The 23,475-nt window shown below is 47.0% G+C and overlaps 1 protein-coding gene across 1 annotated transcript in view; it reads left to right on the top strand.

The window, feature by feature from the left end:
- The window catches only part of poln (polymerase (DNA directed) nu), a 36,548-nt gene extending 13,389 nt beyond the window's left edge, over window positions 1-23,159 (top strand). The window contains exons 14-23 of the mRNA XM_056576199.1: window positions 6,374-6,431; window positions 7,341-7,418; window positions 12,030-12,141; window positions 13,880-13,962; window positions 16,611-16,742; window positions 20,372-20,482; window positions 21,049-21,127; window positions 22,448-22,515; window positions 22,773-22,834; window positions 23,049-23,159. Coding sequence (XP_056432174.1) covers window positions 6,374-6,431; window positions 7,341-7,418; window positions 12,030-12,141; window positions 13,880-13,962; window positions 16,611-16,742; window positions 20,372-20,482; window positions 21,049-21,127; window positions 22,448-22,515; window positions 22,773-22,834; window positions 23,049-23,159 — 894 coding nt within the window. The remainder of the gene's footprint in view (window positions 1-6,373; window positions 6,432-7,340; window positions 7,419-12,029; window positions 12,142-13,879; window positions 13,963-16,610; window positions 16,743-20,371; window positions 20,483-21,048; window positions 21,128-22,447; window positions 22,516-22,772; window positions 22,835-23,048) is intronic.
- Window positions 23,160-23,475: the final 316 nt, after the last annotated feature.

Here is a 23,475-nt window from a genome sequence, read left to right as displayed (position 1 = left end):
CAAATGAGGATCGGGTCCAAGGCGGTCTTATTTCTGCTTTCATCCTGGGTTCTTGTGAGGTAACGCCAGACGGCAATAACACAAGGCTGGGTGGAGGATTTCTTAAAAAAGCAGAAATGTGTGTGTGTGTGTGTGTGTATGTGTGTGTGTGTGTGTGTGTGTGTGTGTGTGTGTGTGTGTGTGTGTGTGTGTGTGTGTGTGTGTGTGTGTGTGTGTGTGTGTGTGTGTGTGTGTGTGTGTGTGTGTGTGCGCGCGTGTGCGCATTAGACATGAATATATACCGTCCATCCCTCAGTTCCTCATGGTCTGTTGGGAAAACAAAAAAAGTATTTGCAACCTTCAAACACACGCACAACCGCTTCCATCCACGTCCCCCTCCCCCCCACAAACTTCTTATTACTCTCTTTCATCTTCTTCCTTCCTTTCCTCTCTGTGCGTTACATTATGTGTGTGTGTGTCTGTATGCGTAATAACACCATCAGCTGTTGCACACATAGAGGTAGCACACACAATGGCACAGAGATGCTTGGGTGATGTGCCACACACACACACACAGACACATTGATCCGACAGTCAGTAATTTGTCGTGGTTCTGTGTGGGTGTGTGTGTGTGTGTACGCGCATTTGGTGTGATGGAGACAGAGAGAAGGGATTAATGCTGATATGAGAATCATAGGAGGCTCAGTCGTTATTAAGGCTTTCGGACGCTGGGTCTTCACATTTGTTACCTGGAGAGAGAGTGTGTGTGTGTGTGTGTGTGTGTGTGTGTGTGTGTGTGTGTGTGTGTGTGTGTGTGTGTGTGTGTGTGTGTGTGTGTGTGTGTGTGTGTGTGTGTGTGTGTGTGTGTGTGTGTGTGTGTGTTTGTTTGTTTGCATGTCAATACAGAGTTGTGAATGACAATACACAATACTTTGATTCACCACAAGCATGCTTGCTAGAAATATAGCTAGCTATTTCGGTTTTACCTGCCAACGACTGCAGCCCAGAGGCCCGCATAAGAGGGTTTCACCTGGTTACACGGCGGACAAGAGAGTTACAGTGATCCATGACTGGTCGAAGGTCCAGCCGCCTTAGGGCGGTCTGCTGTGAGAGCATTGTTTCAGTATTTTACTTTTATGAGTCATTTAGTGCTAACAGAGGCTTTCACGATGTGTAACTCTATCATTAATCTGCCTATGCTGGAGCTGCAAGATTTCTGTCGCTTTGTGTGTGTGTATCTTTGTGTGTATGTGTGTGTATGTGTGTGTGTGTGTGTGTGTGTGTCAGAGTTTGTATCTGAGTGTGTGTTTGTAGTGAGTGATGAGTCATTAAAGTGGCGCAGTGTGATTAAATTACCCCCACACCAGCACAGCACTACCTTGTCTCTCTCTCTCTCTCTCTCTCTCTCTCTCTCTCTCTCTCTCTCTCTCTCTCTCTCTCTCTCTCTCTCTCTCTCTCTCTCTCTCTCTCTCCATTGTGCTTGCCCCTCCTTGTCCCTCCTCTCAGCATCTTTTTCTCTATCCTCCACCCCCCCTTTCCTTCTCAACCCTTTCTCCGTTTTTGCTGAATCTCCTCATCTCCCAGGAGTCTTCGACAGTGCTGTGATCTCTGTAAAAAGCTCAAGCACTGATACAAAATGGCTACATCCTTTCTTTTGTTGTTTGTGCTTGTGTTTGTGTGTGCGTGTGTGTGAGTGTAAATGTAAATGGACTGCATTATATAGCGCTTTTTCTAACCATTGGCCAGACAAAACGCTTTACAATATTGCCTCACATTCACCATTCACGCGCACATTCAAACACCGACGGCGGAGTCAACCATGCAAGGCGACAGCCAGCTCGTCGGGAGCTAACAGTCAGGGTTAGGTGCCTTGCTCAAGGACACCTCGACACTCAGCTAGGAGGAGCCGGGGAACGAACCAACAACCTAGGTTACCAGCCAACCCGCTCTACCACCTGAGCTACTGCCGCGTGTGTGTGTGTGTATGATGTGTAGGTGTACTCTTGCCTGGTGTGCGTGTATTTGTGTTTCATGGATCTCGGTGGCTTTTATCTCTATCACTTAGGTTTACATAATACGAGTCAGCATGAGCGCAAGTGGTGCTTGCTTGCGCGAGAGCGTTTGTGTGTGCGCGATGGCTGTGCTGTCGGCGATTTGTGTGTGTGATTACCGGGCTCGCAGAGGGCGGTTGTGCCATGCTGCTCTTCGTCATCGCCTTGTCAACGGGGAGAGAGAGTCAGGCACAGCCTGAACTCTGGCTCTGGCTATATTTAACTTTTTACACTGTTCCTCCCAATGTTTGGTGGCCACAATACGGTGCTGGGTGAAATACTGCTACGTCATGCCGAGGCTCAAACAGAAAACAAATATTCACTTCGTCCTGACAAGGACAAACCCCAGCTGTCATGTTTTGTTCTGAAATAAACGCAAGAAGTACAACCAGCAAGGCTCTTTCTCTCCTCCAGTGCATTTTCCCCTTTGTTATTACCTGATGCTCTGGCTTGCATAGCTATCGTAATAAAAGCGAAAGGTCATCCACTCAGCGGAGCGTGCGTGGTTGATGGCTGGAGGGGGGATCGTTTGAGTCAGACTGATTGGACTCTGGGGCTGGGTGAGGCTGCACACCTGTGGTGCGTAGAGCAATCAATGCACACAGGGTAAACCAACCAATCAACTCCCACGCAGTCCAGAGAGCTGTGTCGTACCGCTACTGAACATCCGCCCGACAATTCTACCAACTCTGAAATAAACCGGTTTGCTCAGCATCAACCTGTGTTGCCGTCGTCGCCGGAGCCAATAAAGCACCTAGGTTGCGTGTAGCGGACACACATAGGTGGTGTGGGGCAGGGAGAACGGCTAGACACTCGTTTTGAAAAGATTAATATACACATTACTGTTTTTTACTTTTGCAGTCGTTTTTGTACACTCATGAATGAATTACTAGTCTCTCCAAGCCCTACTTCACCAGTAGAACATTTAAAGTGTTTTGCCAATAAGAGATGGTATATATATTACGACATCACACTTTTATGCTGATAGATGTCATTGAGGCCAAGCAGGCAGAACCAAAGCGCTGCCAGAATGTAAGCATTTGTCGCTGGCCCACGGAGAGTTCCGGTCCAACTTACCGTCTGTTCGCCGCCAATGAGATTAACGCAGTGTGAATAATAGCCACATCATTACAACAACAACCAATTACAAACACGGCGGGCAAAACGGACACATCTCGTCCCTCAGCGGTGCCAAATGTTTCATTAGCCACAAAACGATGGCGGCTAGCGGTTCATCTGGCCAGCGGTTGGTCCGTTTTGAATAGGCGGTGACCATGTGAGCGTGTAGGGGAGGTGATGGGTGGCGGATTGGTGTGGTGGTGTGTGGGGAGAGGAAGGGGCGAGATGCAAAGCAGTTTGCCCGTTCGGCACCATCTCCGTTGGCTTTGTGGACTTGATGGGCGCCTCAGTTTTGTAGGGAGGGAGGATGGTGTGTTGGATGGTTTGACCGAGCGTGTGTGTGACGGAGGGGCTCTGGTCAGCAGTAAGACAGTTCGCTGACCGAAGCAAGTATCCCTTTTTTGCACTCATCCTTCTCCCACCTCGTCAAGAGTCATCTCTCTCCTCGACATGTCTTATGTAATACACATGGTACATGCACGTGTTGAGGGTGTGGCGATTCCGTGCGCGGGTTTGCAGGCACGCACGTGTGTGATTGTGCACGTGCGCCCCTGTGTGCCTTTAAAGAAAGTGACAAGATGGAACGTCAACAGGGAATGTATGCAGTACCTGAATGAAAACAGACCAGCTCTGACCTTTTTGGACCAGGGTGGGGCATCATACTGCTGACCTATCAGATGACTCCCTGCAATCTGTGTGTGTGTGTGTGTGTGTGTGTGTGTGTGTGTGTGTGTGTGTGTGTGTGTGTGTGTGTGTGTGTGTGTGTGTGTGTGTGTGTGTGTGTGTGTGTGTGTGTGTGTGTGTGTGTGTGTGTGTGTTGATTTCTGCACTCCTCACTGCACCATTGTGGATCAGAGGGGAAGCTGAGACGACACATCTGAGACAGTGAATCACTTGACCTACAACACACACACACACACACACACACACACACACACACACACACACACACACACACACACACACACACACACACACACACACACACACACACACACACACACACACACACACACACACACACACACATACACACACACACACACACACACGTATACATACACAGCGAACATCACACACGGATGCACATCATATTAAAGGTGACTAAGAGGGATTCAATAAATGCATTTACCTTCTATTGTAACCCCAATACAGACGTGAATTACGTGCAAACCAAAAAAATTAAGACGCTAAACTTTATAGTTCATGTAGTTCATATTTGGCTATTAGTAAACCTGCATCCATCTCTGTGTTTTTTTTTTACTGCTGTTATCTAACTTGCATCTCCCTTCAACTTGGCTCTCTCATTTTCCCCCTCTTTTCTGTGTTTCCATTCCTCTCGCCCATCCCTCTCTTTCTACTGAATAATGGATGGCCAGTAAACGCAGAGAAGGCTTCCCTCTGTCTTCTCCGGTGGCACCTTGAAGACCACCTCCCAAGCCCGCTCCCCAGCACGCATTGCAACACACATTGTACATACAATGTATGTTGATGGGAAATGCATAAACATGCTCATCAATAAAGCACACATGCACACAAACACACACGATCACACACACAATCACACACACACACACACACACACACACACACACACACACACACACACACACACACACACACACACACACACACACACACACACACACACACACACACACACACACACACACATGTTCGGAAACAGGTAAATCTTATCGGGATTATAGTGCAACTGCTGAGTTCAGGGTATGCTCCATTGATTTGTGTGTGTGTGCGTGTATGTGTACATGTGTGTTTGTGTTATCGGATTTTGCCTCTCCATCGACGTGTCAGTGATCCCTTTGCGTGTCCATCATGTGCAAAACTGCATACGTCTTTGTTTTTGTACATGTGTGTCTCTCTGCACGTGTGTGTGTGCATGCATCCATGTACACTTGCTGGTGGGCTTCTTATGTGTGTGTGTGTGTGTGTGTGTGTGCACGTTTGTGCGTGGATTCGCTTGTGCGTGTGTGCATGCCTGTGTGTTTGTATGTCCGTGCATGCACGTGTGTGTGTGTGTGTGTGTGTGTGTGTGTGTGTGTGTGTGTGTGTGTGTGTGTTGGACACACACTCAGTTGGGTTCAGTCTTAGATTTCCAAGCGGGTCGATGCGGTCCGGACACGTGCAGGGTGAACATTGAGCCGTCGGGTCTATTTTTAAGCTTCCTGCCTGTAGACCAGTGGAATGTGTTGTGGGTCCTCCCAGAATGCTGTGCTGCCGCTGTGTATTCCGCTCTACGTTTTCACCCATCTAAGTCAGTCCATTGGACAGCAGCCCGAAACCATCCCACAGACTGCTGCATCATGCCATGCCACAGCAGAGGTCACCACAGCGCTTTCCACCTGTCTCTGCTCACCTATACTCAGTTTCGCCTGAAAGAGGCTCAAGCAAAGCTGGTGTATTCCACGACTCGTTTCCCGCCCTGCCAGTGGTGGTATTGCTGGAGGCATATATACCGAGACCACCATGGCATTACTGACTAGTGTATTCATTGTTTGTATCTGCTGGACAGAGACGTCGTCCTCCTAATGTAGGGTGGGTCTGTACTCCTCTATGAAATTGTAATGAAGCCCTCGAAGAGATGTGTCAAGGTGACCTTCGCTAATGTGTGTGTGTGTGTGGGTGTGTTTGTGTGTGTGTGTGTTTGTGTGTGTGTGTGTGTGTACGTGTGTGTGCGTGCTCATGTTTAACATGCTTAACATGTGTACATTCTGGCATTCTTCCTCGTGGCCTGACTGTTCAGTGGTCGGCCTTTCCTTTATTTTGGTCCACCGATAAAGAACAGGAAATCAATGCGAAACATAAACTAACTGTATTGGATAAAACATCCCACTGGAGTTATGAGTTTACAGTACATTTTGTATTACATAATATAGATTTAATATAGATGGTACAGGTATAGGTAAGACATCCCTGAGCAAGATGCCTCACCCATAACCATTATTAATCTAACTAAATATGATATAGTCATAAGAGGGACATTTATTAAAATAAAAGAAGTGCTTTACAAATAAGATGTGTCATTGTTCAGTATAACATTATAACTGTGGAAGTCTCTCTGTCTCAAACACACACACACACACACACACACTTATGCACATACACACACGCGCGTGTGCAGCCACAGACAGACACACACACACACACACACACACAGTTGTACCGTGTCCACTTCAACTGTAAGTATTCTCTTATCTGCATAGAACTTCCAAGCCCTCCCAAGACAGCCAGTTCACATCACCAAGAAACAGTACATACAAGGTAAGACAAACACACACGCACGCACACCTGCACGTACACCTACACGTCACACACACACACACACACACACACACACACACACACACACACACACACACACACACACACACACACACACACACACACGCACATTGTAGTATGTATTAAGGGTTTATAACTGCAGATATCAGACTAAAACAAAGTATTTTGAATTCAGGGAGATAAACAAGCTTATATAATTTGAGCCACATGCTCCCATTCATGTCCCCTAATGATCCTCTAGTGGGCTCCTGGTTCGATAACAATGAGAATCATTTCCAAACTCTGGCAGTATTTACCACCGGCGACTAATGCTACTCTGATACCTCATAACATCTGTGTTTTGGGTTGTTTGGTTGTTGTTTTTTTAATTTTTAGCTGGCTACTCAAGATGCATTGTCAAGTGAAATTTAATTGAGTATGTGCAAGCATGCATATTGCCATAGCCTTAAGCCATATTGTCGCCATAGTGACATAAGATGTTGACTTTTCAGCACCTAATTCCCTGTTCTGCCATCCGTTGCAGTGCTGTAACTTCAACTCATTTTGATTGGCTGTGTATCCCAGCAAGGTTTTGCCGCCTCCGACCTACTGTTTTCTGTCTCTCAACTTAACAACTCATTAAATTAAATGTCAAACCTCTCTTGCTCTCTGTGTGAACATAAATGATCATCATCGACATACATGACAGCAGCTTAAGAAGCATTTCATTCAACATCATTCATCATTATTTTATTTATTTTTCAAATGACAGAAAATTACTAAATCATACACCTGGGTGTCGGCATTGATACGATTTAAACTCAAGGTATTCCCGGTGCAACATTGCAGCATTGTATTGCTCTTTTTGTGTTAAGGTGTCCATCAGGGTTCTCTCTTTGGTCCCCACAGGAAAGGATGCAGAGGTGGTGAAGGTTCATCCTCGAAACATGTTTATTCCCCAGGAGGGGTGGACCTTCCTCGCTGCAGGTATTTTTAGACAGAAAACGAAATGTTGTGTGAAGCCGTCCATCTTTTTTTAAATTGCACTAGATTTCAATCTGATAGAACTAAAAAAAAATTATCCAATTCAACTACATACATAATGTTGCCTATTTGAATTGTTTTTTGTCCATTGATGAATGAGGCACCAGTGACTGAATGAAAAGCACCGCTACCATAATGAATCAAACAGTGTATAACCACAGTGCAAGCAGACTTGATACATTCATAAAAAGAGAATAACAGGCATTCTTTTGTGAAAAAACCCCCCGCTATTGTATGGTCTGTGAGGCTGCGAAGTGGGAGATTTTCAGAACATAAAGACTGAGACGGACTGTGGAAGTCAGCATGAAAATCAATGTAATCTCAAATTCAGCCAGGGAATGTGTGTGTTGAGGGGGGGGGGGAAATGTGCAACAATATGTCGATATGTAATCAAAGAATAACTTCAGGGCTCAGAGACCCCTCAACTTGCCGCAAAACAACGTGAGAAGTAAAGCATACGCTACTACAAACACAACGACTTAAAAGTACAACCTTTCGCAAATAGCTTCCTTTTAAAAACACAGATCCACCGTCACCCAGCCTGTGTGGGTTCACTCAGAGGCTGGCTTTGTTTTTGTGTTTACTTTGACATTGCGCAGGACACAGATGGCAATGTTAGATCACCGTAAGGCGAAGGGAGGAGGTGGGGGGGGGATGCCAACTTGGAGCTGTGTGGGCGGCCAGTCGCTGCTTGGCCCTCTGAATGGAATAGGGCTGTGGTGGGGCCTGTCAGAGGAGGGAGAACTAGGGGCTGTTTATGTGGTGGTGGCGGTGGTGGTGGTGGTGTCGTGGCGGTGGAGGTGGTGGTGTCAGGGGAGGAGGCTGGGGGTGGCTGTCTGACAGACAGAGTTTGGAGAGGGGGGGGGCTATGGTGCGACGGTTGTGGTTGGTGGGAGGGGGGGGGGCTTACATAACCGCACTGATATCTAGGGGTTAGAACAAGGACACCAAGATTTATCCCTTAGACCTGTCCAGACACCGGGGTCAATTCGACACACACACACACACACACACACACACACACACACACACACCACACACACACACACACACACACACACACACACACACACACACACACACACACACTTAGGAATCACACGCACTAATTACCACACGCTTAGAGACCTGGTTGCCGTAGAAACCGACTCTCCTGGCATTGCCCCACCCACCTTTACCCCAGACGTCCTCTGATGTCCTTGCCAACAGGAGCAACTGCTGTGCAGGGGTGTGTGTGTGTGTGTGTGTGTGTGTGTGTGTGTGTGTGTGTGTGTGTGTGTGTGTGTGTGTGTGTGTGTGTGTGTGTGTGTGTGTGTGTGTGTGTGTGTGTGTGTGTGTGTGTGTGTGTGTGGTTGGGTGGGCTTGTATGGGAAAGGAAGATAAACAAAAGGCCTCTGCTTTATCACTTCAGTCCGTCCCGAAGTTCAAACGCGGTAGCCTGTCAGAAGTTGTTTATTGCTGATACCGAACACTACTGCTTAGTGTGTGGTTGAACTTGCGTGTGTGTGTGTGTGTGTGTGTGCGTGCTCGTGTGCATGTGTCTGTCTATCTGTCTCCTAAGCTTCGCTGTGCCCTGCTGAGATAGCTCTGCATGTTTGTGTGTCTGGCAGACACAGCGGAGGCCTGCCAGACACACAGCCAGACAGCCTCTCAGTCAGAAAAACAACTCTGTCAGGGCCTGTTGAGCACACTCACACTCCTGGAGCGGGTTGCATAAGAGTGACTCCTGTGTTTTTTAAGAGCCCCGCACGCCGTAGCATTACGAGGCAGTTCAATTTCTCTGAAGTGACAACAAGGGCAGTTGCTCACTAATTGCATCTGAAGGTCTAGAAGATACTCACTGCTCTGAACAAATCCCGACATCCACACGAACCGTGCTGCAAGCCAAAGTCATTCAGCTAAACATTATATTGCACGAGAAAAATAATCCATTATCATTTTAAAGCTTTTTCTTAATTCAGAATTGAGCTAAATCATCATGGAGTCGTCCATCAATTAGCTGGAGGTCTCTGTCTCGGTTATTACTTCAGTCAATTCATTAGATTGCCACATCTCCCAAGATGCTCTCTTGTAGGGGCGTCTGGGGAGCCGACCGGATCAGGTGCTTCTAGGAAACGCTAACTACACAACCAGCCGAAAGACTCTGTCTGCAGGCTGGCTCTTTATTTACCATTTCCTGGAAGCACCTCCTGGACCAACCGAAGACAATTCAGTGTTTCAGTGGCCATACCTTAATCCCTTACCTCGTCTGAACTGGCTGTGTGCGTTTTAACTGGATTTGTGTGTTAGGTATAAAGGTCTGACGTCATGTATCATATGTATGAAGGAGTGGTCGTGATATTGTGGTGCACATGCACATAGTCCAAACGATACTGATGTTAATATCATGAATTCATTTTACGAGATTGTCCTTTCTTTTGTTTGTATACCATTCATTATGTGTTTATTATTTGTAACATTTTCTTCGTATGCCTTAATGAGTGTGCATTGTTTAGTTTGTTTCCTTTTCCACGCCCATCGTTTAGTATGAAAAAAATGTAGTCAGTGTACATATATGGTATATGTGACATTGCTACTGAAGATAAACTTTGCTGAACACTAATAGAGGACTATTTCCATAGGTCATTATTGCCCACGCACACACAAATGAATGACCATGCAAGCAATGCAAATGACCTTGATCTAAAATTACGCCGAAACCATACGGGTATGAAAATAAATGCTAAGGTGTGGCGGCTCAAGACTTCTAGATGACTAAAGATATTGGATTGGTTTTGATTCATTAGGTGAAGGGCCCAACATAAACAGCTTTTGGAAGTAAAAAATGGTTAGGACGATTGCTTGAGAGTGAGGTACGAATATAGCTTCAAAACACAACAGTTTTCATGTGCATATCCCACATTTACCCCTTTCACACACTGACCTATTCACTTTGTCACCGTGGCCTTTTGTAGGGTCTCAGGTTTTACACACAGACTGCCAATCCGTGCCCCCCCTCCCTCTGCATGCTCTTGTGCATGATCCCTGATTTCACCCAATCTGTATCGACTTTGATCAGCAAAGTAGAACATACAGCAGTTAAGATTGGGTTACTTCACCTCTATTATTTTCATCAGTGTTTAGTTTCACTTTCACTTTCACTGACAGATTGATGTGTTCAGATCTCACCGTATATACCTCTCAGCCATCTGTGGTGTAACAGTACTGCACCACTCCTGGCTGCTACCCGGGTGAAACTTGGTCATGATATTGCTGATGGGTAAAGCATATCAGCAGTGACGATAACATCACTTCTGTGCTAATATTATTGACCATGGGTCTATCTTTAGACCGGCACAGGTTATTCCTGCATGGATCAATAACAGGATTCTTGGTGTTGTTTTTAAAACGAACACAATCTCTGAGGCCCCGTTGAGAATAGACGTGCATGGGATCACACACACACACACACACACACACACACACACACACACACACACACACACACACACACACACACACACACACACACACACACACACACACACACACACACACACACACACACACACACACACACATCCATGCCATGGCAGAACACATCCATGCAGACATAGTGCTTCAGAGCACAATTCAATGCATTCTTGCACACATACATTACATGTGTGCAAGAATGTTTCTCTCTCCCTCCCTCTTGTCCCGTGACTTTGAAGTTTTCTGCAGCTGTCTGGTTGTCGTGGCCCAGGTTAAACTCCTCCAGGTGTCTCCTCCTGTGTTTAACCGCATGTTTAAACCCTGCCGGCGCCGAAGTTTGATGTGTAAGCGCTGCCAGGTGGAGCGCCATTGTGTGTGTGTCTGTGTTTGTGTGTGTGTCTGTGTGTGTGTCTGTGTTTGTGTGTGTGTGTGTGTGTGTGTTTGTGTTTCAGTGTGTGTGTGTGTGTGTGCATAACATTGCCTCATGGCTTTGATTCTGATGACTGCAGTTTCCCTGCGGGCATTTCTTGTTGTACAAGAATTCTTACTATAGTTGCTCACATTCTTACAACAGTAGCTCACATACAGCTGACTCCCAACCGCCTTCATGTACAGAGCATAGCTTAAGCCATTCTGTCATACACTCTGAGCAGCTAAGAATGATCGTCTCTGAGTAGATTCCTCAGCACTAGGACGGCTCTCTTGTTAAGAGATAAAGACGTTAATCGATGTAGTCCGACAGAGGATAGTCTGTCCTAGACGTTGTCGTACCTCTGGCCTCACCTTGAGGCAGCTCTTAAATCTGGTTATCCAGTTCATCCTGTGCTCTGATCGCCTTCGTTTAACATCGTCAGAGGCCATTTAGTCTGCTAAGTCCTTGATCAATAATATTTATAAGCGAGTGTCGTGTATATGTGTGTTTGTGTCTTTGTGTGTGTGTGTGTGTGTGTGTCTGTGTCTGTGAGTGTGTGTGTGTGCGTGTGTGTGTCTGTTTCTATGTGTGTGTGTGTGTGTTTGTGTGTGTGTCTGTGTGTGTGTGTGTGTGTGTGTGTGTGTGTGTGTGTGTGTGTGTGTGTGTGTGGGTGTATGTGTATGTGTTAGACTTCTGCCAGGTCGAGCTGCGACTGCTTGCCCATCTCTCCGGTGACCCCGAGCTCCTGAGAGTCTTCAGCCACGCCCACTCTGACGTCTTCACCATGCTGGCCTCGCGCTGGTGGGTGGGACACACGTGCACACACACGCATTCACACACACATACACACACACACACACACGCACACTCACAAACACACACATACACACACACAGAAGACATTGACTCTCATACCTTACACAGAATTCATTGACCTCCCCACACACACGTACGCACGCACTCAAGCACGCACACGCACAGTAAACATGGACGCCCACAGAAAACATGGCATTCACACAATAACATACACACACACATAAATACACACATAAACAAACACACTTATATTAGCACATTCTCGTACATACCGATAGACGTTTGACTAATGTAGATGTACGGTCGGTCACACAGGGGCACATGGAGCCAGCAGAGTAGAGAATAGTGATGCACTGTCGGGGACACGTCCACACAGCTTCTTATTTTGATGTGCTTTGACCTCCATTCTCTTTCAGTCTCTCTCTTTCTTTCTCTATCTCGCTGTCCCTCATTCTGCATTACTAAATTGCTGGACTGCCACCTCAAATGCTTCAAAATCCTAGCAATCCTGTTGCCATGACTACCATTACAGGACAGCCCGGCTATTCATCTTGAAGATAACATTACTGTCTGCCACTGTCTATCCTGTATTTCTCTCTCTCTCTCTCTCTCTCTCTCTCTCTCTCTCTCTCTCTCTCTCTCTCTCTCTCTCTCTCTCTCTCTCTCTTGCTCTCGCTCTCTCTTTCAAATAAAGCTGCAATTAACTTTGAATGAAAGTGAGGCCAGGTGTCTGATAAGTGACCATGTAATGTGTGTGTGTGTGTGTGTTTTATTCGCTCTCTTGTTCATTCCATGCTCTATTACTATGCTTACTACTTTCAAGGTCAATTACCTCCTTTTGTCTCTTTCTTCAATTATTCCAGTGTCAGATCTCTCTCAGTTCTTCTCTCTGCCATTTCTTCTATTCACCCATGTGTTATCCAACCCTTTCACTCTTCAAGCTCTCCTTTTCTCATCTACTCTCCAACCAGCTCTACTCTTCAACACCAAAACAAACCAAAACAAAGCAGGACAACAAAACATGTTCTGTCCAATAGGGGGCGCCAAGCGCTCTCACCAAGACACACGCCTTCTCCCAGAGTTTGGGCTTATAGAGATTTATCCCCTTCGATGTACAAAAACCCGCCAACCTTCAACAGGATTACCGTGGTATAATTATAAATGTAACAAAAGATGTGGATTTCTCAAAATGACTCATAACAGTTAATCCCCACCCCCAACTGCACAAAGATATACTTGTCAATGAGAGAATCTGGGTATTTTTTCTATAAGAAAACCTTTATTCATTCATAAGACTGTTGCAATGTTAGTGGCATGGACCTTGTCTCTCTGGATCTTAATATGGTATACTAAATTTTAAGTGTTGCTATGTGAGACTGTCACTTGCTATGTGAGACTGTGTGTGAGACAGAGGATGTCCGTGCTCTCATCTAGCCCTTAATGTCTGCCTGTCTATTTGTCTCCCTTTACGGTGCATATTTCATCACATGCCACTACTAATTGACCACATGTGCCTCACTCTCTCTTTCTCATTTACTCTTGGTCATCCTTCGCCCTCATCCATCTCTCTTCTCTCTCTCTCTCTCTCTCTCTCTCTCTCTCTCTCTCTCTCTCTGGTGCTTTTCTGCACTCTCACTCAGAACCGGATATCGTTATGTATCGGTGAATCAACTTTCTCTCTGCTCTCTCTCCCTCTCTCTCTCTCTCTCTCTCTCTCTCTCAGGAAGGGGGTGAGGGAAAGTGAGGTTTCGTCTGAAGAGAGGGAACACGCCAAGCGCATAGTCTACTCTGTCGTGTACGGGGCAGGTTAGGACGCATCTGTACATTCACCAACGCATGCATGCACACACACAAACATGCACGTACACACATGTGGGCACTACCAATGCGCGGTTCAGGTATATGCTCACCTGAATCTGCATATTTCTGTACTGCTCCGGACCACTACTCAAACCGCCATTTTTAAACAGAAGAAAATTACACTGTGTCCCAATTTGTAATTTTTCTAAGGCTAAAACAAAGTTATTAACCATAGTCTTAAGAAAGGCTTTTTCTATAATCATTACTTGCTTTTTTTTAATTTGCCTAACTGGTTGCCAACCTTTTCAACAGGCCTTGCAGCCCTTTATTGGTAGGCTAATACGTTTGGATGAATTGAGCAAAAATGTATTAAATATTTGACTTTTTTGCTTTATTTTATTTAGGTAAACTGCTGACATATTACAACAATAGGTGTAAACCTAGGCTATAACCAAACATGTTTCTTAATCGTAAATAAACAAAATTGAAATGCTCATGTAATGTTAATAAAACAAATAACAACAAGTTCATCTCAACAGATCCTGTAGGATTTTGTCGGACAAGGTACAACGGTATATAGCCCATGCCTACCAAAATAATTGGGCTGGAATGCAAGAAATAGTTGAAAGAAAGAAAGAAAGAAAGAAAGAAGCTGATTGGATCAAGCCCCCCTTCCTACCAGACTGCTACCTTCGGTTTTAGTCTAAATAATTAGGACTGTAACCTGCTGTGAGAGTTGGGTCACGCCGGCCAAATCTGTAGTGTGCAGTCACGGACTTTGGTCAAATGCCACTTCCGCATTTAATTCCTGCGGGTTGATCACACCAGGAGGCGAGATAATGGGCTTATGGACGCAGATAACTGAACAGTTCACGAGGTCTTAATGGCATTATGCTACTGGAGCACAGCTAATCGCTTTAGCCTGTGACGAGGCTACCAGGGTTAGCCTCAATGATATTCCCGCGATAGGAACACAACAAGGGAGAAAAGCTATCCCTGTACCCTATTGTTTCAGAGCAGGGGGATTCTGTGGCAACACAAGGCCTCTCCGTGGTGATATACAGTGCAGTTTGAAGTTCCCTTGACCCACATGGATACCTGGGAAGTCCTGAATCTGTTGTATGGATTCACCCATGGCCCATTTTTTCTCCAACTGGGCCAGTTTGGTCAAGCACCATTAGCTAAATTAGGGGATGGATTCACAGATGACTGGACAGAAAGCCCTTGGTGCTTGCCGTAGTCTGGTGTCTGCTGTGTTGAGCACGCTCCGTTTCGTAGCACTGTGTGTATGTGCTGTTGCCGCCTTCTGCCTTCTGTGCGCCTGCTTGAAAGATGATGTGGGGGACCATTACGTTTTTATGACCCCCACCGCCACAACATTAATGTCTTCAGAGACCCCCTGCGTCATCCAAAAACCACGAAAACCAATGCCAAACAGTTCCGTCATTTTCATGGCTGGAAAAAGAAAAAAAAAAAGCATTTATTATTGATTTTATGATGCGTGGGGGGCTATTTTGTTTATATTTAATCAGACCAAAGCTGTCTCTGACAGTGTGTTAATTAGATAGAAGCTGTGCGCGAAAGCCTGGCGCGGATTATTAGGAGCCGCCGGAACGGACTTGTCTCTTGTCTCTTCCTTGAGATGTTCCACTATCACATCTCCCAAGGAAACGCATGTCTTTAAAGACAATGGCAGAAAAATGGTCTATTAGGCAATGACAGTGAGAGAGAGAGAGAGACAGAGACAGAGAGAGAGAGAGAGAGAGCTGCTGACTGACAGGGAGAGAGAGATTGTGAGGTGAGGGAGGACTCCTAATCAACACAATGAAAGTGAGAGGGGTTACCATGGATACAGAATACTAAATGGAAGCTTTATTCCACGTGACAATCATGAAGATGAGGGGAGATGGGCGAGGAGTCGTGGCCTCACACACACACACACCACACCACACACACACACACACACACACACACACACACACACACACACACACACACACACACACACACACACACACACACACACACACACACACACAGGATGAATAAAAGAATGCCACAGTAAATGTAGATATGACTTATTTTAACAATTCCATGTGCTTGAACGTGGCCTAAGCATGCATCTTCTTATTCAATGTCTCCAGTCTTGCTGAGAAAGTCAATGTTCTGCAGATTAATTCAATATAAGTCTTGGTGATGAAGTCAATGTATCCAGTCTTGATGATGAAGTCAATGTATCTAGGCTTGGTGATGAAGTCAATGTATCTACTGTAGTCCTGGTGATGAAGTCAATGTATCTAGTCTTGGTGGTGAAGTCAATGTATCTAGTCTTGGTGATGAAGTCAATGTATCTACTGTAGTCCTGGTGATGAAGTCAATGTATCTAGTCTTGATGTTGAAGTCAATCTATCTAGTCTTGATGTTTAAGTCAATGTATCTCGTCTTGATGTTGAAGTCAATGTATCTAGTCTTGATGTTGAAGTCAATGTATCTAGTCTTGATGTTGAAGTCAATGTATCTAGTCTTGGTGATGAAGTCAATGTATCTAGTCTTGATGATGAAGTCAATGTATCTAGTCTTGGTGATGAAGTCAGTGTATCTAGTCTTGGACGAAGTGTGAGATGTAACGTGTCGGGTCATTTTTTCCTGGTGAGGCCGGGAACGTCTCTCTGGGATCCTGGGTGTGAGCTCGGAGCAGGCCAGCAGGTTCCAGGACAGCTTCCTCCAGACCTACCGAGAGGTCCAGACCTTCATCCAGACCACCGTCCAGCAGTGCCACCAACAGGGTGAGTGACCATCTCTTGGCTTCATTCAAACACCGCTTTGTCTCATCACACACCCACTACCTTGTATTGGATCATGTTGGGATTTGGGGTTGAAAACTGTGTAAACTGCCCGTGAAAAAGGGATAAATTGGTGGTTAATACTAAATTATGACAGAGAGGTGGATAGATTCAAAACTAACCCAAAAGGTTCAGAATCTCTGCTGCTGTTGTGTTACAAGAGAAAAAAGGAAATGTCATCGTCCCCGTATTTTATAATGTAATTCACACACACACACACACACACACACACACACACACACACACACACACACACACACACACACACACACACACACACACACACACACACACACACACACAACACACACATAACCCTGCAATGCTGAACTTCCACTCAACTCTGAAGCTCCATATTTTAAAAACACATGATGGACTTACAAGCACATCGTTTGATCGGAAAGATGGAGGCGGCCAACACTGCGCTGACCCTGTCCCAGATTCCCATGGGAGCGGTACTTGGAGGAACAAACAGGGAAATGTCTCAGAGGCTTGGAAAGCATTGGTGAGCAGAACTAACTGTGCATGAGCTGAGGGCTAACAGCCACCTCAGAGCTGTTCGTTAGTGTTGTAGCGCCATCGACCCCTCTTGGAAAAACACACACACACACACACACACACACACACACACACACACACACATACAAGGGAATGGGAATGGGGGGGGGGGGGGGGGGGGGGGGGGGGGGTGCAGGATGAGCTGCATCTTGGTGTGAGTGGTGAGTGAGTGAGTGTGTGTGTGTGTGTGTGTGTGTGTGTGTGTGTGTGTGTGTGTGTGTGTGTGTGTGTGTGTGTGTGTGTTTGTGTTAGGACAAGATGTGCAAACGTTAGCAGGGTTGTGATAGGGGTTTTTACCGTCTGGGGTGGCCGAGACGTCGCAAGCCCCATTTGTATTCCGACCAAAACGCCAACGCAGCACAACTGAGACCAGAACACACACACGCACATGCACACACACACACACACACACACACACACACACACACACACACACACACATACACACTCACAGACACACACACACACACACCAATAAATACTGTAGGCTCTGCACTTCAACCCTGCTCTCTTAGGAGACATTGACTTTGTGACAGGCTGAGGAATGGGACGAGTCGTAGGGCGGAGTCTTGGTTTCCCTCTATCACAGCGACTCACCTTCCTGCTGTCATCCTGGCGGGGACACACACACAAACACACACACAACCACACACACACCTTGTGATGTAACACTATTCATTCACATTTGCACACAGATACAAACACACTGATTTGCCCTTTCGGTCTTGGATGATGGTTAGAATCCCATTTGACTGAAAGGCACTTTGATGCAGTTGGCCTATGTCATCCCAAGGACATGGTGAACACACAATGCAATGTCTGCACGGATAGATGGCCATTACACACATTTGGGGAACACACTGTTTCTACGTCACGAAAACTACGTAGAAACAGGGGAAAAGGGGAAATTTGCAGAACTACGTTGTAAGTACGCCTTACCTTTTTAGTCCCTAGCATCACCATAACCTCCACCGAAAAAAACGAAAACCACAACACCACAAAACAAGACAACCACCTGGTGTGTTTCCCTCAATTAAACGGTGCGGACATTCCACGAGCTTTCACCACACAAAAAGACCCCGGCAGTTAAAAACAAAACGCATACATGCATTCCAGGGGCCCAGTCCATGGCCCCCTTACCTTTCCCCTCTGGAAGGGAAAGGCACGGGTTACGTGATGTGTTGGGTCTCCGGTCACAATGTCCATGACACATCCCTGTCAATGAACCCCCCCTGACGCAGGGTCACATTCCCAGTCAGAGGGGTCAAATACCTGGCTGCACTACACACAGACCGCATTGTGTGTGTAGCGAGGAGCTGTGTGCATGTTTCTGTGTACTTTCAAAGTGTTGCCCGGCTGCGTGCTTGGTGTGTAATTGTGATGTGGTGTCCGCATTCGGAAGAACATCATCGTGTGTGTGTGTGTGTGTGTGTGTGTGTATGTGTGTTTGTGCGTGTGTTTGTCTGTGCGTGTATGCATGTGTGTGTGCATGTGTACCAATGGCTTTGCTAAGAGTCAGGGGAACTAAAAAAAGGATTTGGCTCCAAAGCCTGTTCCTTTGTCCTGCCGTTGGAACGCGGGGGATGCAGTGTGTGAGTGAGTGTTTGATGAATGCCCGCTTGTGCGGCCGTGTGTACCATGCCTGCATCACACGTTTGTTGACTGCATGCCAGTGGGTGTGTGTGTGTTGGTCCCCGTGTCAGTGTAAGCCCGACTTTACCATAATCACCTCATATTGCTGTTTCAACATCACCTCTGTTTGCACGCTGCTGGGTTTTATCTTTCTGGAGCCGGAGCTCTCCACCGAAGGGTCGATGAACGACAGAGGATCCCCCTGACCCTAAGCGTGGCTCTTACCTAGGTCGAGATGAAACGAGTGCCGCCCGCCGTAGACAGTCCTTCAGAGCCACGCTGTGCATTTTAAGTCGATATCCCACTTTCTGGAAAATTCACAGAGGAAACAACAAACGACAGAGCGGAAAAGTGAAATGACGAATCACGAGTGATTACATTGACACGAATCCAATGTTCAGCCCTTCTGATTCTGAAATCAATCCCTGAGTGTTTTTGTGAAAAAAAGACTTGAGACGCCATCACTCCTGCACGAGAAAACCACATTGTCAGAAGAGTGATATGATGGTGTCCCCACAGGGTCTAACTGTCATCAGCTCTCCATCAACAGCTGTAACAAGATGCTCCATCCCAGCGCTGCTCCTCCCACACCCCTAACACTCCCCCAGCCCCGGCCATTACCTCCCCACCACGCGTTGGCTGTCTGTCAACACCTGTCTGGCCGACGCACACAGTACTTCCTGCCCAGTAAACCTACGTTTGTTCCACTGTCATCGTTGAATGTTGTTTGTTAAGAGTGTGTGTGTGTGTGTGTGTGTGTGTGTGTGTGTGTGGGTGGAGGGGGGGGGGTTGCTCTGGCTTGATAGGGCTTGACTTCTGAGAGATGATTGGCCCTGTTGAAAATATCCTATCCGGCACAAAAAGTTTGTTGTGAGGGCTGAGGATGTAATATGGTCGCTGCGATGGTGTGTCTTGATTGCTAGTACTATGAACTATCTATCAAAGGGACAATAAACCAGATAAAAACCAAGAGAAGTAAAACAAAAGGCTTGCCACCTCTGAGAAATGTGTTTTTGTTTCCGTCTTCATCCGAACACACGACGTCGTACATTCGCGATCCGTCCTAAAGTCCCCAAAGCTGTGACCCTACTCCGACTCTCCTCGTATAACTTGGAGGGCGCCGCGAACGCTTTCCCCCCGCTCAGTAGGTGTTGGATGTGGCTACTCAGACGTGGCCTGGACGGACCCTAACGACCATAACGCTCCCTCCCACCTGATCGTTTGTGGCTTGGAACCCCAATGTCGGTAGCCAAACACATAGGCAACCCTACCCAAAGATGCCCTCACTGCCCCCACCTGCTCCTCAATCAATAGTCGCTTCGGAATAAAAATCTGCTTGATTACAAAAACATTCAAGTGTTCTGTTTCCCACTGTTGCCTAGGTTACGTGGTGTCCATTATGGGGCGTCGGCGTGCTCTCCCTCTCATCCACTCCGCCGACTGGGGGGTCCGCATGCAGGCGGAGAGACAGGCTGTGAACTTTGTGGTCCAAGGTAGGATTCACTGTATGTCATCTGGGAGCTTGTGTGTGTGTGTGTGTGTGTGTGTGTGTGTGTGTGTGTGTGTGTGTGTGTGTGTGTGTGTGTGTGTGTGTGTGTGTGTGTGTGTGTGTGTGTGTGTGTGTGTGTGTGTGTGTGTGTGTTGGATTTTCTTTGTATTTATACCACGTTAGTCGTTTTAATGTCGATTTTAAATGCTTTTACCCACATTGCTGCTCGAAATTACGTCACAAGAGCAACTTGGGTGGGAGGGGTACAATGCGTCTGGAACGCGGCATTAAATAGCCGGCTTCAAGACCCTTAATGGGGCTCTCGGGGTTCTCGTGTGGAGAGACTGGTCCTGTGCACGGGAATACCCGCGTCCGGAGATTCCTCCAAGGCTCACGCAGCCAAGACTCTTTTTGTTCAGTTAAATAGTAACGTCTTTATGTTGAATAAACGGACCGGAACGTCTGCTGATAGTGGAGAGGCGGCTCACACACAGAGCCGGGTCGCCACACAGTCTGTGTGTGTGTGTATTTTTTTTGAACTGTGTGTGTCTATTTATTTTCTCTGTTGAGGTTCTGCGGCTGACCTTTGTAAAATGGCCATGATCCGGATCTCCTCTCAAGTCTGCTCCTCTAGCTCGCTCTCTGCCAGGTATCCTCCCTTGAAACACAATCAACCAATCTCCCCCCGCTGTCTCTCTCCATATCTCCCTCTCTCTCTTTAATTTCTCCCTCTCCATATCTCTCTCTCTCTCTCTCTCTCTCTCCTTATCTGTCTCTTCCTGACTGTGTCACCATATCCCCCTCTGTTTCTCTCTCTCCCTCTATATCTCTCTCCCTCCTCTCTCTCTTTCTCTGTATCTCCCTCTGTCTGTCACTCTCCATGTCTCCCTCTCTTCTTCCCTTTGTCTCTCTCACTTCCTCTGTCTCTCTCCTTCCCTCTGTCTGTCTACCTCTCGCCTTCTGTTTCTGCTTCCCTCTCTGTTAGTCTGCCTCCATCCCTCTCTCTCTCCCTCTCCCTCCGTATCTCCCTCCCTTTCTCTTTCTCTCAGTTTCTGTATCTCAATCTGTCTCCCTCCCTCCCTCCCTCCCTCTCCCTGTCTCCTTATCTCTCTGAATCATGACACTATTGAAACTACATCTGGTGCAGACACATGCCATCAGCATGTGTCTGCACAGCATCATAAATATATGTTATGATGATGAATATATGAGCGACCGTCCCCAGCCAGTCCCCTCACTGCTGTGCACTAACCCTAACCCTTACCCTACCCCTAACCATAACCCAACCCTTGGTTTTCTATCCCTCTTATTTGTCGTTTAGTCCGATGGCTCTTTACTTTGTCCCCCCCCCCCAGCCCCTCCTTAGACACAACCGACAACAGGAATGCAACCCTGTGTGTGTGTGTGTGTGTGTGTGTGTGTGTGTGTGTGTGTGTGTGTGTGTGTGTGTGTGTGTGTGTGTGTGTGTGTGGTGTGTGTGTGTGTGTGTGTGTGTGTGTGTGTGTGTGTGTGCTTGTGTGTGTGTCCATGCGCCCCTCACTGTCCCTCGTTACCTCCACTTGGTCAGAGTGGTGAAAGGGGCTTTGGAAACCCTGACCAATGTGACAGTGTTATGGAAATCTGCCCCCCTCCCTTTGTTCTACCAGTTGGGGGCGAGGGGTGGGGCGGGGGGGTCAAGCCCACCATGCCAACCATCACCACCACGTAATGTAGTGGTCTCCTGGCTACTGCAGTCATGAGACGGGGGGGGATTAATCAATGCATTAATCTTGATTTATTCATTGCACATGGATAAATCACTACAGGTCATTAACCAACTACATTAACGCATCAATATACGTTTGCCCCTTTTTAACCAATCATGGCCAAGCATTAAGCGATGGGACATTTTCACTCATTTTGTGTTACTTCCTGCTGACCGGTACCAGTGCTGGTACTAGCAACGTGTGCTTGGTTTGGGTTCCTGCAGGCTGATAGCCCAGCTCCACGATGAGCTGCTGTACGAGGTGGAGGACTCCCAGGTGGAGCAGTTTGCAGGTAAACGTCAACGCTATACTAAGCAGGGCCAATACGCCGTTCCAATACAGTGGTTGCACTGAGGTGAGGAATCACGTTTAACAAATGAGTAGATTCAAAAGCAGTGGTGATGGTATGTGGCCACTTACAGTGGTGTTATTTGGATTTGGATTGCTGCATGTTTGCTTTCATGCATGCATGTACCGCGCGTGTGTGTGTGTGTGTGTGTGTGTGTGTGTGTGTGTGTGTGTGCGTGTGCGTGTGCGTGTGTCCTCCAGGCCTTGTGAAAGGTACCATGGAGGCCCTGCAGCACATTGACTCTTTAAGAGTTCATCTCAAGGTGAGCTCTGAGATCCGGTAGTTGAAGACGAATCGCACCCTAGGGACTGACCTGTGGACTTTCAGGCTTTTCTCACTGTGTGTGTGTCTGTCTGTGTGTGTGTGTGTGTGTGTGTGTGTGTGTGTGTGTGTGTGTGTGTGTGTGTGTGTGTGTGTGTGTGTGTGTGTGTGTGTGTGTGTGTGTGTGTGTGTGTGTGTGTGTGTGTGTTTCACAGGTTCCTCTAAAGGTGGCGCTCTCCAGTGGCAAGTCATGGGGATCCATGTCGGAGCTCAGCCTCTGTGCTGCACCTCCTCCCACGCCCCCAGCGTCCACCCCTCCTCCGTAGTGTCCGTCTGTCCTCTCGCTCCTCTTTCTTTCTTTCTGTCTTTCTTTCTGTTCCCTTCGTTCTCCATCCCCTATTTCTTCGTTTGGCTGTCCTCTCTCTCTCTCTCTCTCTCTTTCTCTCCCTCTCTCTCTCTCTCTCTCTCTCTCTCTCTCTCTCTCTCCCTCTCTCTCTCTCTCTCTCTCTCTCTCTCTCTCTCTCTCTCTCTCTCTCTCTCTCTCTCTCTCTCTCTCTCTCTCTATCTTGCCACTCACCCTGCATCACCATCGCTATGGAAACCAGGCAGCTGCAGCTCCTCGGAGCTCCCAATTCACGCTTT

This window comes from Gadus chalcogrammus, chromosome 17, assembly GCF_026213295.1.
Source record: "Gadus chalcogrammus isolate NIFS_2021 chromosome 17, NIFS_Gcha_1.0, whole genome shotgun sequence".
NCBI lineage: Eukaryota > Metazoa > Chordata > Actinopteri > Gadiformes > Gadidae > Gadus > Gadus chalcogrammus.
This window is presented reverse-complemented; position numbering and strand designations above follow the sequence as displayed.